Source organism: Hylobates moloch, unplaced genomic scaffold (genome assembly GCF_009828535.3).
Source record: "Hylobates moloch isolate HMO894 unplaced genomic scaffold, HMol_V3 SCAFFOLD_1, whole genome shotgun sequence".
Classification (NCBI taxonomy): Eukaryota; Metazoa; Chordata; class Mammalia; order Primates; family Hylobatidae; genus Hylobates; species Hylobates moloch.
In genome coordinates, this window is record NW_026652276.1 from 231,510,956 (window position 1) to 231,528,784 (window position 17,829).

Genomic DNA, 17,829 nt, shown 5'->3' on the forward strand with positions numbered 1-17,829 from the left:
AAAAAAAAAAAAAAAAAAAAAAAAGAACAACAAAAACTTTGTCTAGTCAAAAAGCAAGGGCAAGAGTCAATTGAATATGAAAAAACACCTTACAAAATGAGTTCTTCCTGCACTAAATAGACAAAGAGTAGAGTGGCCAAGAAAGGAAGGGACTCATTTTCCCTGAAATCCAGAGCATTCCAAAAACTACTTCTTACTCTCTCATCAGTACCAAGTACAGACCTTGCCTCTGTCAAATCTGAACAGAGCTAGCTCCTTTCTTTACCAGCAAAAAACTGTGGTTCTCCTACTGAATTCCTGAACAGACGCGTTATGGGCAAGTACCTGGTCTCATTGTCCAAAACAGAATTCTAAAAGTGCTGCTTTGTCCATATTCTCTGACATTTGGGAAATGCTCCTACAGTGGAATTTTATCTTCAATCTACCCTCTGTGCCCACCACGGCCTCATCATCTGGCCTGACCTGTGTTGCCAACCAGCACCAAGGATGCTAAGAAAAAACAAAGTATTCAAGTCAAAGACCACAAATCTATACCTCCAATCCACTCATTGGCCAGAGAAAGTCCTCTCATGGTGGGCAGCGTCGGGCCTGTCCGCGGGTACCCTCTGGTGGCAGCAGCGCACAACTGCGGGCACGGCGAAGGAGGTGCAGGGTGCTGCAGCGCCCCCTGGCGATAGTCCAGGAGACGCGCTGAGGGCAAAGAAACCACTAACTGAGCATCCAAGGGCGAGAGCGCGGGACGCCTCTAGATGCTTAACTGGGAATGCACTGTTTGGGGAGGGGGGGTTGTACGTGAGTGTCTTAACGTCTAGTGTGCGTAAGTGTAGGGTTCAGTATGTTTAGTGTGCCCCGGTACCCGAACCCTGTGTGTCTGTTGTGTTAAATGTGTACCGTATGTGTGAGCCCGCGCGTTCATACGCGGGTAGGTTGGTGGTGGGGAGGTCCGCGCCTCCAGTGCAGGGCGGAGTCCTCACGGAGGCGTGAAATTGGTTTGGAGCAAACACATTACGAAAAGCAATTACCAGGGAGAGGTTCTGGGCCCGCGGGACCAACAGCCAAGAGGCTGGGGAGGAAGCGCCCTGGCTCGCAAGAATCTGAATGTCTAACCCCAGTGAGGACCCTCCTGACATTGCCCCGCTAAGGGGACAATATGTGAGGTTGTGCACAGCCCCTTCACAGCCACCACTCCACATCGCCTTTCTTCCCTTCCCCGTCCTTAAAAAGGCATCCCACGATCGCAGGCTCTCCAGATGTGGCCAGAAACCCTCCCCGATCTTCCTATCACTTTAAAGGAGGGTCCTCCTTCTGGGACGCCCTCCCAGATCTCAACCCCATTCCTCATCCTCCTCTTCATGCCCCCAGCTCCTGCTCCCACATTTATCTTGCATTCATCCTATTGCCCCTTGTATTCTAACTGGTTGTTCACACGCTTGTTTCTCAGACTAGACTGAAGATTCACTGAGGGCAGGAGCGTGTCTCGTTCCCAGCAGGGCATGAAGCACCTAAAACCTGGGGACCCGGAAGCACACAGTGAACCAAGTGGATGCGATCAAATAGAATTTCCATCAAAATCCACCAACAGGACTGTCTCGGGCAAGTCATCCGCGGGAGTCGGGATTCCCTGGGAGCAGAGCTCCAAACTCTTTCCCGCGCCAGCGAGCCCGCACTTGCATGATGCCCAGACCGGCGTCGACCTGGCTCCAGATCCCCGTGCCAGGGGCCACAGCCTCTGAGATGCTTCCTAGACGGCTCCAGTGCCATCTCCCCAACAACGGCCTTCTGCTTCCCGTTACTTCCTCATCTTCCCCATCTTAGCATCTGGCATCCAGGGGTCCAAGCCAAAAACCTGCGAGTCACCCTAGACAGCGCTATTCTGCAGCCCCTACATCCACCCCCGGCGGCGGCCCCCCAGTTCTTCCCAGGGATCCCGAATCTCGCCTGCCGCGACCGCCGCTGGCCTGGACCACCGCCGCAGGTGCCCCCCGACCCACGCCCGCAGCCAGGGCGGTCCGTCCTGCCACTCCTGCTGATCTGCTCTACTCAGGTCTCAGGCTAAATGTCACCTCCTCAGAGAGCAGGTTTCCCTGTCACCGACTGCCAACCCCCCGTCCCGCACGTCTCTCCCCGGGCTCGGCAGCACCTGCTGCTTCCTCCTGTGCGCCGCGCTCCGGCTACCCCACGCAAGCGGACCCTGGTGGGGGCCTGGAGGGCAGGCCTTGCCGCCGAGCAGCGGTGCCTGAACGCAGCAGGCCCTGGAACGGCTGCGGAACAAACCAGCAAGCACTAGGGCGTCCGCTGGGACCCCCACGCGAGCCGCGGTCTCCACGGGGCGCCCCGCAGGCTCTCAACAGGAGTGGGCCTCGCGCACCAGGTTCCCGCGCATGCCTTGGGGCAGCCGCTTCCTGCTCGCGAGGTGGGGCCTGTGCGGTCGGGGTCCGCCTGGGGTTTCCACAGCGAGGAGCCTCCACCGCTTGCCCACCCGCATCCGCGTCCCCGAGCCGCGCCCTAGCACCTGAAGCCAGACAGACCGGTCAGCCCAAGGTCCTTGAGGCCAGGGTGGGAATCCGAGCCCTCTCTCTTCCTCTCCGCTTCTCCTCAGCCGCCTCTCAACGCCTAACCCGGCTTCGGGCTCTAGTCCGCGCGGCCTAAAGCCTCGCGCCCTCCAGGCCCCGCCCCCTGTCTCTTCGCGCCCTCCCGGCCCCGCCCTTCGTCGCCTGGCTAGTGCCGGTTGGCGGGAAAGTCGCGAGCTCCAGCGCGTGCGCACTCCGCCGCCTGGGGTAACTCTGTCCTGCGACCCTTGACGTCAGGGATCACGGTGCACTTGATTGGCTGCTCTGTCCCGACAACCTGCCCTCCGCCTGTGGTTGCAGGCAGCTCCCGGCTGTTGGGGCCTCTGGCAGGTACTGAAAATCCTGATACTGCAATGACCCTCAGGGACTCTCCTCCCTCTCTTTTTACAGATGCAGAAACGTGAGCCCAGAGAGGGAAGAGACTTACGTTCCACAAGTTAATGGCAGAGTTAAGACCAGAACCTGTGTCACAGAACTTTCAACTCAGCGCTCTTGCGGCCAGAGCTAAAATTAAGGAAGGAGCAGATAAAAGAGGCAGGAACCAGGCATGCTTCTGGTGCTCCCTGACTTACCGTGTCAGGCAATAGGCAGAACTGGTTCTGTTTTTCTAAACCTGGGCCTTTCGCTGTCACCTGAACCATGGTTACCCTCCGCGATGGGCCACCCCACATGCCCCTCCTTCCGGGTGGCTCTCCTGCCTCCTCACTTTCCTACCCCAAGGGTTCCTGTGCCTTCCTGCCCAACTCTCTGCACTGCCTCCATGTGCACCCTGCACCTCCTTTAGGCCTTTTCTAACGCGTTCTCACCTGGTGGTCATTCTGTCATTTGATGGAGCTGGCAAGCCTGGGACCCCTTAGCAGCCGGCTGATGCCAAAGGGGAAGGTGATGCAGCTGGCACCGTGGGGCAGACAGGGAGCCCCTGTCAGTCTGCCCATCCCAACTCCCCTGCAAGGGAGCCAGTTCAGAGGAAGGTCTGTTGGAGACAGCACCAGACACAGACCTGGAGATTTTTAATGCGCATACAGGGTTTGCACAGGCTAGAAGGGGGCCTCAGGAGAGCCCCAATAGGAGTGTGTCTTCATCAGTCATCACCCGGCTGCCGCTGTCGGTCCGCTTCTCTGCGTTGGGAATTGCAGCATCCACACCTGCCTGCCGAGCTGGGCCTCCTGCTGCCAGGGCTACCTGGCCTGAGTTAGTGCAGAGGCGCGCCCTCTGCAGGCTGGGCATCTGCTTTCAGGCCCTCTCAAAAGGCCGTGGATATCTGGAAGGAGAGGTTTGGATTCAGAGGCTTCTGGTGGTTCGAGGACGGGCCGGTTCTGGCCAGGGCCCTCCCCAACCCTTCTCTTGCCTTCCACCCATCCCTGGACCCCAAGCAGCTGTGACTGCTCACAGATCCCGGGGCTCACCTAGTAGAGCACGCCCTCAAAATCCAGCTGCAGGTAGCGGAGCAGGCGCGGTGGCAGGGGGAGGCGGGGCAGCGCGTGGGGCAGGCTGCCCTCCAGGTGGGAGCGGAGCGCACAGCGGCTCAGATGCTGCAGCGACCTGGGCTGCCTCACCAAGGCGAACAGGGAGGAGTAGAAACGCTGATGTTTCTGGGGGCAGAACAAGGGGCTCAGTGAGGGGCAGCCTCAGACAGGTAGTGCCGGCTCCTCCTCACTGGGTAGGCTGGTGAGGGGCGGGGCATCTACCGGAAAGAACCTCTTAGAAACAATGAATGTTTGAGTGTTCACTCTGCAAGTTCTGTCTTCTGGGACATGAGTGCGTCTTTAGGTACTTTCTATGGGGGGCTGCGGTTTAGCGGGTGGGAGTCTTGGGGCCAGGATGAGAGGCTCTATGGTCAGGGCCTTGGAATCTGACCTGCAGAGTTTCAGGAGGCACCAGGCCGACGGCCTCCTCGGGAAGCTGCACAACACTGTAGGTGTTCATCAGGACCTCGATGGTCCGAGGGCACGTGCTCCAGCGCTCCAGCACCTGCGGGACGCAGAGACGTGTTGGGTCCCCAGTCAGTCCACACAGAGTGACCAGACAGCTCCAGAATAGTTGTTGTGGGTTGAACTTTGTTCCCCAAAAGATATATTGAAGACCTAACCCCCTGTACCTACGAATGGGACCTTATTTGGAAATAGGGTCTTTGCAAATGTAATCAGGTTAAAATGCGGTCATTAGGGTGGGCCCTATGCAATATGACTGGTGTTCTTATAAGAAGAGAAAACAGACGAACAGACATGGACACAGACAAGAAGGCCACGTGACGACAAAGGCACACAGTGGAGTGACACGTGTACAAGTCAAAGGACACCAAGGATTGTGGGAAACCACTGGACGCTACAAGAGCGTCATGGAACAGATTCTCCCTCAGAGATTCCAGAAGGAGCCAGCCCTGCCCACATCTGCATTTCAAACTTCCAGCCTCCACTGCTGTAAGGAAACTCCATTTCTGTTGCTTTAAGCTACCCAGTTTGTGGTACTTCGTTTGATCCAGGAAGCCAATACAGCAGCTAACCTTTCTATTGTGCATAACTCAGGCCAGATGATTTTTCTAGCACTTTACATGTATGAACTCTTCACTGTTGTCCCTGCAAGGGATGGACTGTTAATATCCCCATGTTATTATCCCATTTCCTTCGTTACAGCCAAGGGAAACTGAGGTACAGAGAAGTTAATTAACTTGCCCAAGTTGTGGTTCCCACAGTCCAGGCCTGGAAGCGTGGCCCCTTGCCCTTAACCACACCACCATCCTGCTCTCCTCTCTGCCTCTACAAGGTTCTGGGCTGGGTTTACTTCTGGCTGGAAGAGGTCCCTGACCTGTGGCTGGAGCTCCTGAGCAGATAAAAAGATCACAGAATCCATCCAATGCCAAGTGAGGGTAGAGACCGCTACAAGAGGGGGCCAGGGAATGGGGTGGGGCTGGGTCTGGGACTCACAGAGGGAGGACTGGGCTCTGGAGGCAAAGGAACCCCAGAGCCAGGAGGGTATTCAGGGAGAAGGGACAAGGCAGCCCGAGGCTGATGGACTGCCTGCAGGAGCAGGAGAGGATTTGGTAGGAGCAGGGGTGGAATCTAGTTGGAGCCAGATTTATGCTTTCATTGGTTCATTCAGCAAATATTTATTGAGGGCCTACTATGTGCCAAGCACTTCGAATCCAACAGTGGGGAAAATAAAGTCCTCGTCATCCAGGAGCTTCTATTTCAGAGGGAAAACATAATAAACACAGAAGTCATCACTCACAGATCTGCTGCTGCAATGAAAAATAGGAAGGGGCCGGGTGTGGCGGCTCATGCCTGTAATCCCAACACTTTGGGAGGCCGAGATGGGTGGATCATTTGAGGTCAGCAGTTTGAGACCAGCCTGGCCAATATGGTGAAACCCTGTCTCTACTAAAAATACAAAAATTAGCCAGGCAGTAGTGGCATGCACCTTTAATCCCAGCTATTTGGGAGGCTAAGGCAGAAGAATCTCTTGAGCCTGGGAGGCAGAGGTTGCAGTGAGCTGGGATCATGCCACTGCACGTGTGGGTGACAGAGTGAGACCCTATCTCAAAAAAGAAAAAAAAATGTAGGGTCAGGGGACTGAGCATGGTTGGGGAGGGCACTGTCCTAGATGGAGTGGTCAAGAAAGGTCTCTGAGGTGGTGGTCCAATGCAGCAAGCGGGCAAGCCTTGCAGTGGAGCAGCCTGTGGACAAACCGTCCACATGGTCAGAAAAGTGGCCTGACAGACACCAGCACTATGACGCCCGCTTGTGCCTGAACTCAGTACCTAAAGCAGATTCGTGCCTCCTCCACTGCACTCCACTCTCGCTGCATCTCTACAGGTGATGGCCACAGAGTCTTTTAAGATCTGAAAACAGGTAAGTACTGTCTTTCAGGTAGTATCTCACACACAACCCACATGTGGCCAAACACACAATTGCATCTAATAGTGGGGGTTTAACAGCCTCTGTCTGCAAGGAGAGGAGACCCTTCTGTCTGTCAGATGAGAGTACCGATGACCAGTGGGAGCAGAAGGCCTGGCCTTCCAGGGGTCCCTGGAGAAAGCATTTTACACGCCTGGGGCCTCTGCTTCTAGCCCTGCATCTGAGCAGTGCTCATCAGTCTGTCCCGGGAGGCCTCTTTTCCTCACTCCTGCCCTGAGCTAGGGAAGAGCAGGCTGGTTCTCTCCAACTCTCCTCTCCACCTGCCCCTCAGGCCCATCTCTGTCCTTCCTGGCCCATGTTGATCCCCACCTCCGTACTGGGCTCAAGTAGCTCACTGTGCCTGGAATGCCTGCCTCTTCCTCCTCCCTCCCTTCAAAACTGGCCATCCCAGTCCCGCCTCCTCCAGGCTACACCAACCTGCTTTGCACTCCCATTTCCAATGATACCCTCATTGGGATGATGCCAAGCAGCTTACCAAGTGCTTTCTCATACATTACATAACAAGAACAACACTAGCTAACAAGTGTTAAGCACTAGGCTTGATGTGTATTAACTCTTCTCACACTAACCCTATGAAGAAGGCATAGTGTCATATCCCTATGTTACAGATGACAAAACTGAGGCCTAGGGAGATTCAGCGACTTGCCGAAGGCGACACAGGTAGTGTGTCTGGCTCCAGAGCCTACATTCCTAGTCACCACTGACCTCAGAAGTTGCTGGGAGGACGGAGGAACTCCTGTAACAGGAAATACAGCTTAGAGCAGTGCCTGGTGTGTAGTCAAGGCTGTGCTTGCTCCGACTGTTCCCTAGTGCTCTCCTACAGCTTTCCATCCTGTTAGGGAGAGGCTGTATCACATGCAGTGACTTGCCTATACCCACACGGACAAGCATCAAAGTCACATCCTGGATCCAGGTCCCCTGAGCACCAAGTCCAAAGTGGTGGCTCCTAGAGAACCAGCTGGGGCTGGTGTTTCATCACAGATGAGCGGTGGAGGCTTCTGTGCAGGGAGGACAGAAACCCCTCAGCTGGCAGGGCTGCAGATCATGGAAAGGGACAAATGGGGTACTTTGCTCTACCAGGCCCTTTGGTCCCAGAGACAGGCTGAGGGGTGGAGCAGGGCTGTGGGGTCCCAGGAAACCCTTTCACTGCGCCAGGCCCTCCTCCCGCCCCTGCCTGCTGGAGAAATCATTAGCTGTCAGAGCTGCCGTCAGATTACAGGGAATTGCTTGTCTCCTAATTATCTAGTGTTAATAGGAGATTAATTAGTGTTAATTGTTGATTTTCTTGTATTTTCCCAAAGGGGAGACCAATCTGCCGAACTCTTGGGCTGTTTAATTATTTGGTCTTGCTTAGGAATCCAGACAGATGCTTCTAGGTTTGTGAGCAAACGGGTTAGCAGGGGTGGTCCCAGGACAGGCAAGCCTGGGTGGGACAAGACTCTGGTCTGGGTCAGAGGGGACCTGCCTACTCAGAGGTTGGTTTCAGTTCTGACCCATCTCCTCTGAGAACAGATGTCCCCATCCCAGACCCAGCGCCCTCCATGACATTATCTACGCCTCTCCAGACACGACACAGCATGGGGCAAGGCCCCCTCACAGGGCATCAGTAGCACAGGTCTTCAAGTTGAACCCACTTAGGGGAAATTAAGATAAAGTAGGATATAAATTGAAATTGACAGTGAAAGGCATGTTCACAGGTGCCAGGACAGTGGCAGCTGTTCTGGGGGCTGTGGGTCCTACTAGATTCTCAGAAAGTGGGACCATGTCCATTTGCAGACATTCAGGGGACCTTGAGCCTCCTGAAACAGGCTCACCCTCTTCCCTTGGAGAGCCTCTCCTGCATCTATCACTGAACTGATCCCACTGCTAGTGGGAGCTTCTTCAAATGCTGTTTTCATCAGTTTGCTGTGCTGATGAAGACCCTTAAACAATGCCCACCACCCACATCAGCCCTGACTTCTTCTGTCTTTTTGGATCCTTTATCATCTGGCCCCACTGCCCCTAGTCCACCTTTATCACACATGCACAGTATATACATGCACATACGTGCACAAACACATGTATACACACGCACACCATGTGTACACATGCACACACACATGCACACACACACATTTCCCACTGATCTGTGTCTTCACCTTGACCCCTATTTGGGCTTTGCTTACATGCTGAATGAAAGACAGACAGAAGGAACCAATCTATGTGCACAGGCCACATTCCAAAGCAAACCAGAGCACAGGCCTAGGTCTCCCTGTCCCCTCACCATGGTGGCCCTCCTGCTGCCTGCAGCCCCCATACCTTGGGGAGGGCCCCTGGCCAGACACGGACGGCGCCATGGTTGAGCAGAGCCCGAACCACGTGCTCGGGGCTCTGGGCCAGGGCTGCAGCTGGGCCCTGCAGAGCACAGTGCAGGGGCGTGTGTCCCCCATAGTCCATGGTGTTGGCGCTGACACCACAGGACAGGAGCAGCTCCACGATAGCTGCATGGCCACGGCGACAGGCCAGGTGCAGGGGTCGCTGCTTGTCCTGGTCCGCAGCATCAGCGTCTGCTCCAGCTGAAAGCAGCAAGCTGCACAGCTGCAGGCAGCGGGCGGTGGTGGCCTCGGCATTGGCGGTGGACTGGCAGCGGACGTCACAGGCAGCCAGCAGTGGGGTCCAGCCTTCAGCATTGCGGGCATCAGGACATGCCCCCCGTCTTAGAAGCAGATCTGCCAGCTCCACATGGCCAAGCCGGGCGGCCACATGCAAAGGAGTCTCCTCTTCCTCCTCGGACCGACCATCCACTCTCGCTCCAAACCTGAGGAGCAGCTCCGCACACCTATTGGGGGGAGACGGTGGTGGGGAGGAAAGCGGGCATGGACCCCCAGCAGGAACACACTTGGGTGGCTCTTGGTTCTGTCTCCCCCCACCCACTCTCCATCCTGCCCATCACTGGTCATCCCGGCACCATTCTACGAGATTAACAGTGCCCTTCCTTTTTTTTCTTTTTCTTTTTTTTTTTTTTGAGACTGAGTCTTGTTCTATCGCCCAGGCGGAAGTGCAGTGGTGTGATCTCTGCTCACTGCAACCTCCACCTCCCAGGTTCAAGCGATTCTCCTGCCTCAGCCTCCAGAGTAGCTGGGATTACAGGCAACCACCACCACGCCTGGCTAGTTTTTTGTGTATTTCGTAGAGATGGGGTTTCACCATGTTTGCCAGGCTGGTCTCGAACTCCTGACCTCAAGTGATCCATCTGCCTCGGCCTCCCAAAGTGCTGGATTATAGGCATGAGCCACTGTGCCTGGCCAACAGTGTCCTTCTTTAAAATCCAAATACTTTTTGTTGGGATAATCCACTAAATCATCCGTGGGAATAAACGTCACCAGCAGTTATCACATGAGTGGTTAGAACGAGCGCCTGCTAAGGGTTTTACGTGTTGTAGCTAATTTCATCCTCACTACATTCCCTTGGTAGGCTCTCTTAAGACACTCATGCCACAGAGGAGGAAACTGAGGTTTGAGGATCTCATGCAAGTTGACATGGCTGGTAGGGGTAGGGCTGCTATTTGGGTCCAGGGGCAGCAGGACTGTTGGGGGGCTCTGCATGCTGGAACTGGAGGAAGAAGGGGGCTTGGGGCCTGGCAGTGGGCGCACATGGAAATGGGGCAGTGGGACAAAGAACAAGACTGATTGGCTGGGCATGGTGGCTCATGCCTATAATCCCAGCACTTTGGGAGGCCAAGGCAGTCAGATCACCTGAGGTCAGGAGTTTGAGACCAGCCTGGCAAACATGGTGAACCCCCATCTCTACTAAAGATACAAAAATTAGCCAGGTGTAGTGGTGGGCCCCTGTAATCCCAGCTACTTGGGAGGCTGAGGCAAGAGAATTGCTTGAACCCGGGAGGTGGAGACTGCAGTGAGCCGAGATCATGCCACTACACTCCAGCCTGGGTGACAGAGTGAGACTCCTTCTCAAAATAGAAAAATAAAAAATAAAAACGGCTGAAATTGGCCAATTGGATTGACTCCAAGATGGCAAGAAGCACAGGGAGTCACAGCAACGTGTGTGCCTCACTTCAGGGCTAACGGGACTTGGCCTCTTTGAGCTCCAGTTCCCTCGTGTGTAGAATGGGGATAATTATAACAGCTCCACCTTCCGAGGTGGTTGTGAGCAGCACGTGAGACAACCCCCGAAAACCTGTCATCGTAAGAGCTCAAAATGACGACACTTGGCAGGAGGAGTGGGAGCTCATTTCGTTATCCTGTCTGCCTTTCTATATGTTTAAAAGTCCCCATAATAATTTGAAAATACATTTGTTTTCTCACAAAGGAAGGAAGGATTATCACTGGGTGTGATCTCAGGGAGGCTGGTGGGAACATGGTCAGAACTAAAAATGCGGGATTATGTGGAACCTCACTATCCAATGGCAGCCACTAGCCACCTGTGGCTATCGAGTTCTTGAAATGTGGCTAATCCTAACTGAGATGCGCTGTGTTATATGCATGCCTTTTTTCCTTCTTCTTCAGAAACAGAGCCGGCTAGGTGCTGTGGAGAATCAGTTTAGCCCAGGAGTTCAAGACTATCCTGGGTAAGAAACTGAGACCCATCTCCACAAAAAATTAGCTGGGAATGGTGGCGTGCGCCTGTAGTAGTCCCATCTACTCTGTAGGCTGAGGCGAGAGGATTGTTTAAGCCCAGTAGTTTGAGGCTGCAGTGAGCTATGAACGCACCAGTGCACATCCAGACTAGGTGACTGAGAGAGACCCTATCTCTCTCTCTTTTTTTTTCTTTTGAGATAAGGTCTCTCTGTCGCCCAGGCTGGAGTACAGTGGCGTGATCTCCACTCACTGCAACCTCCGCCTCACAGGCTCAAATGATCCTCCTACCTCAGCCTCCTGAGTAGTGAGATTACAGGTGTGCACCACCATGCCTGGCTAATTTTTGTCTGTTTGCTTGTTTGTTTTTTTGAGACGGAGTTTCCCTCTTTCGCCCAGGCTGGAGGGCTGGAGTGCAGTGGCACAATCTTGGCTCACTACCACCTCCACCTCCCGGGTTCAAGCGATTCTCCTGCCTCAGCCTCCCGAGTAGCTGGGATTACAGGTGCCCGCCACCATGTCCAGCTAATTTTTGTATTTTTAGTAGAGACAGAGTTTCACCATGTTGGCCAGGCTGGTCTCGAACTCCTGACCTCAGGTGATCACCCGGCTCGGCCTCCCAAAGTGCTGGGATTACAGGCGTGAGCCACTGCGCCCGGCCTCAATTTTATATTGATTACATGTCAACATGATAACACTTTGGATATGTTGTGTTAAACAAAATGTAATTAATTTAACCTGCTTTACAGATATTTGTACCCACACATCCACAGGAGCATTATTCACAATAGCCAAAATGTGGAAGCAACCCAAGTGTCCCTCAACGGGTGAATGAATAAACAAAATGTGCTATCCACATATAAAGGAGTGTTATTCAGCCTTAGAAAGGAAGGAAATTCGGCCAGGCTCAGTGGCTCACGCCTGTAATCCCAGCACTTTGGGAGGCCGAGGCGGGTGGATCACGAGGTCAGAAGATCGAGACCATCCAGGCTAACACAGTGAAACCCCGTCTCTACTAAAAAATACAAAAATTAGCCGGAAGCGGTGGCGGGCGCCTGTAGTCCCAGCTATCTCGGGAGGCTGAGGCAGGAGAATGGCATGAACCCGGGAGGTGGAGCTTGCAGTGAGCTGAGATCTCACCACTGCACTCCAGCCTGGGTGAAAGAGTGAGACTCTGTCTCAAAAAAGTAAAAAAAGAAAGGAAGGAAATTCTGAAACATGGGACAACATGGGTGAAGTCTGAGGACATCACGCTAAGTGGAATAAGCCAGTTACAAAAGGACAAATACTGCATGATTCCACTTATGTGAGGTCCCCAGAGTGTTCACATTCAGAGACAGAAAGCAAAATAGTGATTGCCATGGGCTTGGGGGACAGGGTGGGGTGGGTGGTTAGTGTTTGATGGGGATAGAATTTCAGTTTGGGAAGATGATAAAGTTTGGAGATGGATGGTGGCGATGGTCGAACAACAACATGAATGTGCTTAATGCCATCAAACCGCACACTTAAAAATGGTTACAAAGGGCCAGGCGTGGTGGCTCACGCCTGTAATCCCAGCACTTTGGGAGGCCGAGGCGGGCAGAACACGAGGTCAGGAGATTGAGACCATCCTGGCTAACACGGTGAAACCGCGTCTGTACTAAAAATACAAAAAATTAGCCAGGCGTGGTGGCGGGCGCCTGTAGTCCCAGCTACTCGTGAGGCTGAGGCAGGAGAATGGCGTGAACCTGGGAGGCGGAGCTTGCAGTGAGCCAAGATCGCGCCACTGAGCAAAATCTTCAAAATAATAATAATAATAATAATAATAATAATAATATTACAAAGGTAATTTCATGTATTTAATTTTACATATTTGTCTTTTTTTTTTTTTTTTTTGAGACAAAGTCTCACTTTGTCTCCCAGGCTGGAGTGCAGTGGCACAATCTAATCTCCGCTAACTGCAACCTCCACCTCCCAGGTTTAAGCAATTCTCCTGCCTCAGCCTCCCAAGTCGCTGGGATTACAGGCGCACGCCACCACACCCAGCTAATTTTTGTATTTTTAGTAGAGACAAGGTTTAGGCATGTTGGCCAGGCTGGTCTCAAACTCCCGGCCTCAAGCAAGCCACCTGCCTCAGCCTCCCAAAGTGCTGGGATTGCAGGCATGAGCCACTGTGCCCGGCCGTTTGTCATTTTTTTGTAGGGCTGCTAGAACATTCTAAATTGCATATGTGGCTCCTATGAGGTTTCCACTGGGCCACGCTAGTAAAGAACACATCTTCAACCATAGTGTGATTAAGTCTATGGAATCCTCTAGAGGCTGATGAGATTAACAAGAAGGAGAGGGTCCGTGAAAGGAGAACCCCAGGGTCAATAATTTGGCACCTTTCAGAGGCAAGAGACAAGACCTGCAGGTGTGCAGTCAGTAGAGAGAGGGCCTCTATAGGATGTAGAGTTAGTTCACAAAATTGTAATTGGGATCCCATCCTCCAACGTTCCTTACACATGGGTTGCAATTATTTATGTCACTGCAAAGGACTATTCCCTACAATAAATGATACATTGGCACATTTGGGTGTATTCATCAGTTTCTTGGGAGTTTAGTTAGTGAGAGTCCCTTGAGCCCATGATCTGAGGGTGCCTTACCAATATGGACATTCTAGACCTGTCATGAAAAACCAGACCCTACCCAGAAGGACCCAGGCAGGTCCTCACTGGGGCCACCATCCTCTACTCCCTCTCTGGATCATTGGACAGTAAGCTCCCTGAGGGCAGGGCCTCAGGGACTTAGTTGCTGTTGTGCTTAGCACAGTGCCTGGAACATAGGATAAGCTCAGAAAGTGTTTTTAAAAACTTTAAGCAACACCACCTCCCCATAATGGAGCCAGGCAATTTCCCAATGCGGGCCATGCAACTGCACCCCTGCCACAGCCTCCCTCCACCCCTGGGAGACCAGAAAACTGTCCAAAGTCCAGGCCACTCCAAAGTTCATGGGGTCAACGGGTGGATGGCTTGGGAAGTAATTGCACCCTGACCCGCGCCCCAAGCCTGGACTGCTCTGCCCCAGGTCCCTGACATTTTCCCCCATCCTCCCTGAGAAGGCCTCTTTGCTTCCCTTCAGAGTGGAACTGGGGGTTGGGGTGAGGGGTCACTCACTCAAGGGTGCCAGGCCCCCGGCAGAGATGCAGGGGGCGTTTCCCATCCTGGTCAGCGATGTTGGGGTCGGCTCCTGCCACCAGCAGCACATGAACACAAGCAGTGTGGCCTGCAGCACAGGCCTCGTGCAGGGCGGTGCGGCCCCCAGGGGCATAGTCTGGCCTTGCTCGCCGCCTCAGCAACAGCTGCAGGACTTCGGTGTGGCCACGGCTGGCCGCCACATGCAGTGGAGTGGTCAGCTCCTCTTCGTATGTCAGAGACCAGAGTCCTAGGGAGGGGAGACGTGGGCCTCAGATCCCCAGGGAAGGCAAAGACCTTCCAGCCAATGGGGTGAGGTGGGCAGAGGCAGGAAGAGGGAGCCCAGAGCTCCATCTGCAGCCTCCCCTCTCTCCCACTGAGACCGCCCAGTGCCCCGGCCCGTACTCAGAGCACGGATGTTGAAGCGGAAATCCCTCCATCGCTCTGGGTCGCTGGTATCAAAGATGGAATCAGGAGCCAGGCCAGTACTGGAGTCCGCGAGGATGCGGGAGACACAGCCCACGTCCCCAGCCAGCACTGCCTGCCAGAAGGCAAGGGCAGGTCCTGAGGCCGTGCGGGTGACGATGGGTCCTGGGCCAGACTCGGGGTGCTCCTCAGACCCTCTGCTGGGCTTCTCCACCAGCCTGGCACAGAGGGGATGTCTGTCATCGAGGGGCTCTCCCTGCCCCTTGCACTCTTCTGGAGACCAACTCATGAGCATGTGGTTGGGGAGAGGAGAGTGGGGAGGAGGAGAGGTATATGCCAAAGGCAGAGATAGAGCGAGCAGGAGGGAAATACAGACAGAAGGCCCCTGTGTCCCACGCTCCGAGGCTGACCTGGCCACGCATCCAGCAGGAGCTATTCTGGGCTCCACATGACTGTGTTCCTGGGCCAAGGTTTAGGCTATTGGGCAAGCTTTGAGGTTGGGGAGAAACAGCCGGGGGCTTCTCCTTTCCCTCAAGCCCTTAGGACCTCTGTGGCCGAGGCAGTCAGCCCAGCCCCCTGGTTCTCAGCACCCCCCAGATGCCCCTCACCCCTCTGGTGGCTGCTCCAGCGAGGCTCTGCGGCCCGGCTCTCCAGCAGCAGGTCGGCTGTGCTGTGCGGGGGAAACAGCTCTTGCAACCTTGCCAGGTCCCCAGTGTAGAGGGCATTCTGCAGGGCCATGTCTTGGCAGAGCAGTGGTGATGGCCGAGGGGTCTCCCAGGCTGGGCGGGAGTGGGGCCTCCAGATCCGGCAGGCAGGGGCAGAGGGAAGGCACCCCATATGGTGTCCCCAGTGGGGAGAGGAGTTCTTTCCCCAGGGCATGGCTTGTTCTGGGACAGCCAAAGCAGCAGCACTCCCAGCGATGTTGCTGGTGGACTGGGCAGGTGGGTGCTGGGCCCAAGCTGGGTGGGGCCCAGCGTGGGAGGCGCAGGGGAGCACAACATCAGGCAAAGCCATAAATAGCCCTGACTGGCCCAGCTGTCAGTCAGGCCGGGTGGGGGAATTAGGGAGGGGCAGGAGAACAAGTGAGGCCTGAGCCCTCCAACCCTGAGCTTCACCCCAGGGCTGTATGACCTCAGGGTGGAAAGGGACCATGCTGCCCAGTCCGTCGTCTCGGCATTAAAGGGAAGTGAACTTCCCAAGATCACGCAGAGAGCTTGTTGCAGAGCCAGGACTGGAACCCAGGGCCTTGAGCTCTTTCTTGTTTTTCCTCTGCTTCCCCAAATCGGCCTCCAGCTGCCTGGGCTCTGATCCCACTGGGAAGGCCTGTGGGTGCCAGATAATATTTCCTGCCCTTCCAAATGTCATCTGTTAGCCCTGCACCTTCCCACTCCCAAACCAAGGGAGGAGTTCACAGTAGTGACACAGATTGCCCTCGCTGTGTGAGGCACCCCTCAGGGGGCTCCCAAACATAGACATGTGCCTGAGTAACAGAGCGTAACCCACAGGCAGCCACAGAAACTCCCCATGCTGGCCCTTGATGCCAACCCCCCCATCTCCCTGGATGACCTTGGGTGGCACCTCTCCCCTGCGGTGGTTACAATGGGGTCTCTTCACTAGAGAGTGAGAAAGGAGAAATGTCTCTGTCTGCTCAGGCACTGACTTTTGTTTGGGGGCCGGGTGGATCAAAAGGAAAAAAAGAGAGAAAGAAGATGAGAAACCAAGCCCTCCGGCTCAGCTCTGACCCAACACTGCCCACCGTGGGCTTGGGGTGCTCCAGCCCCAGTGGTCTTGCCCCTTTGGCTCACACTAGCTTAAAAAAATTCTTTTTAATCAATTGCTTTTTTAAAAGTTTCATTTTTTTTTTATTTTTTTATTTTTATTTATTTATTTTTTTGAGACGGAGTCTGGCTCTGTCACCCAGGCTGGAGTGCAGTGGCGCAATCTCGGCTCACTGCAAGCTCCGCCTCCCGGGTTCACGCCATTCTCCTGCCTCAGCCTCTCCGAGTAGCTGGGACTACAGGCGCCCGCCACCATGCCCGGCTAATTTTTTGTATTTTTAGTAGAGACGGGGTTTCACCGTGGTCTCGATCTCCTGACCTCGTGATCCGCCCGCCTCGGCCTCCCAAAGTGCTGGGATTACAAGCGTGAGCCACCGCGCCCGGCCAAAAGTTTCATTTTTAATTGACAAATAATTGTATATATTTATGGGGCTACAATATTTTGATACATGTATACAATGTGTAATCATATCAGGGTAATTATCACATCTATCAAATGATATTTACCATTTATTTGTGGTGAGAACATTTAAAATCCTCTTTTAGCTATTTTGAAATATACATCATTATTCACTACAGTCACCTTGCTGTGCAATAGAACACCTGAACTTATCCTATCTACCTGTAACATCATACCCACTGACCAATGTCTCCCCTTTCCCTGTCCACCTCCCCCGAGCCCCCAGCCTCTGGGAATCACCCTTCTACCCTTTACTTCTATGAGTTTGACTTTTTTAGATTCCACAATGAGCAAGATCATACGGTATTTGTCTTTCTGCACCTGGCTTATTTCACTTAGCACAATGTCCTCCAAATACATCACATTTAAAAATCCATTCATCTATTGATGGACACCAGTTGTTTCCATGTCTTGGCGATTGTGAGCAGTGCTGCAGTGGACGTGGGGGTGCAGACCTCTCTTCTGCACGCTGATTTCAATTCCTTTGGGTATATACCCAGTAGTGGAATTGCTGAATCATAAGGTAATTCTGTTTTTATTTTTTGAGGAATCTTCATTCTATTTTTCAAAATCGTACTAATTTACAACACCACCAACAGTGCAGAGTTCCCTTTTCTCGAAATCCTTGCCAACACTTATTTTTCATTTTTCGATAATAGCCAGTCTAACAGGTGTGAGATAATATCTCATTGTGGTTTTTGATTCACATTTCTCTGATTACTGATGTTGAACATATTTTCAGATATCTGTTGGCCATTTGTATGTCTTCTTTTGAGAAGTGTCTGTTCAAGTCCTTTGTTCATTTTTTAATGGGGTATTTTGTTGTTGTTGTTATTTAGTAGTTTGAGTTCCTTGTGTATTTTGGATATTCGCCCCATATCCGATGTTTGATTTGCAAATATTTTTTTCCCAGTCTGTGGATTGTCTCTTCACTCTGTCATTTCCTTTGCTGTGC

At 53.4% G+C, this 17,829-nt stretch overlaps 1 protein-coding gene and 1 long non-coding RNA gene across 4 annotated transcripts; one reads left to right on the plus strand and one right to left on the minus strand.

The window, feature by feature from the left end:
* The first annotated feature begins 2,405 nt into the window (after positions 1-2,405).
* On the plus strand, positions 2,406-3,116 carry LOC131383031 (uncharacterized). Its single transcript, XR_009212727.1, has 2 exons — positions 2,406-2,541; positions 2,961-3,116. It is a non-coding gene; the product is annotated as an uncharacterized LOC131383031 (long non-coding RNA).
* Positions 3,117-3,563: 447 nt separating this feature from the next.
* On the minus strand, positions 3,564-15,585 carry ASB10 (ankyrin repeat and SOCS box containing 10). Of its 3 annotated transcripts, none has more exons than XM_032753589.2 (6): positions 15,245-15,585; positions 14,193-14,460; positions 8,783-9,302; positions 4,428-4,541; positions 3,977-4,162; positions 3,564-3,831 (listed from the first exon to the last, which is right to left on the minus strand). In XM_032753589.2, the coding sequence occupies exons 1-5, from the start codon at positions 15,513-15,515 to the stop codon at positions 3,977-3,979; spliced, it is 1,359 nt and encodes a 452-aa protein (XP_032609480.1). In that variant the 5' UTR covers positions 15,516-15,585; the 3' UTR covers positions 3,564-3,831. The 3 variants fall into 3 exon arrangements, with proteins under 3 accessions (XP_032609480.1, XP_032609479.1, XP_032609481.1); XM_032753588.2 differs by lacking the exon at positions 15,245-15,585 and adding an exon at positions 14,616-15,043; XM_032753590.1 differs by lacking the exons at positions 4,428-4,541; positions 15,245-15,585 and adding an exon at positions 14,616-15,184.
* Positions 15,586-17,829: the final 2,244 nt, after the last annotated feature.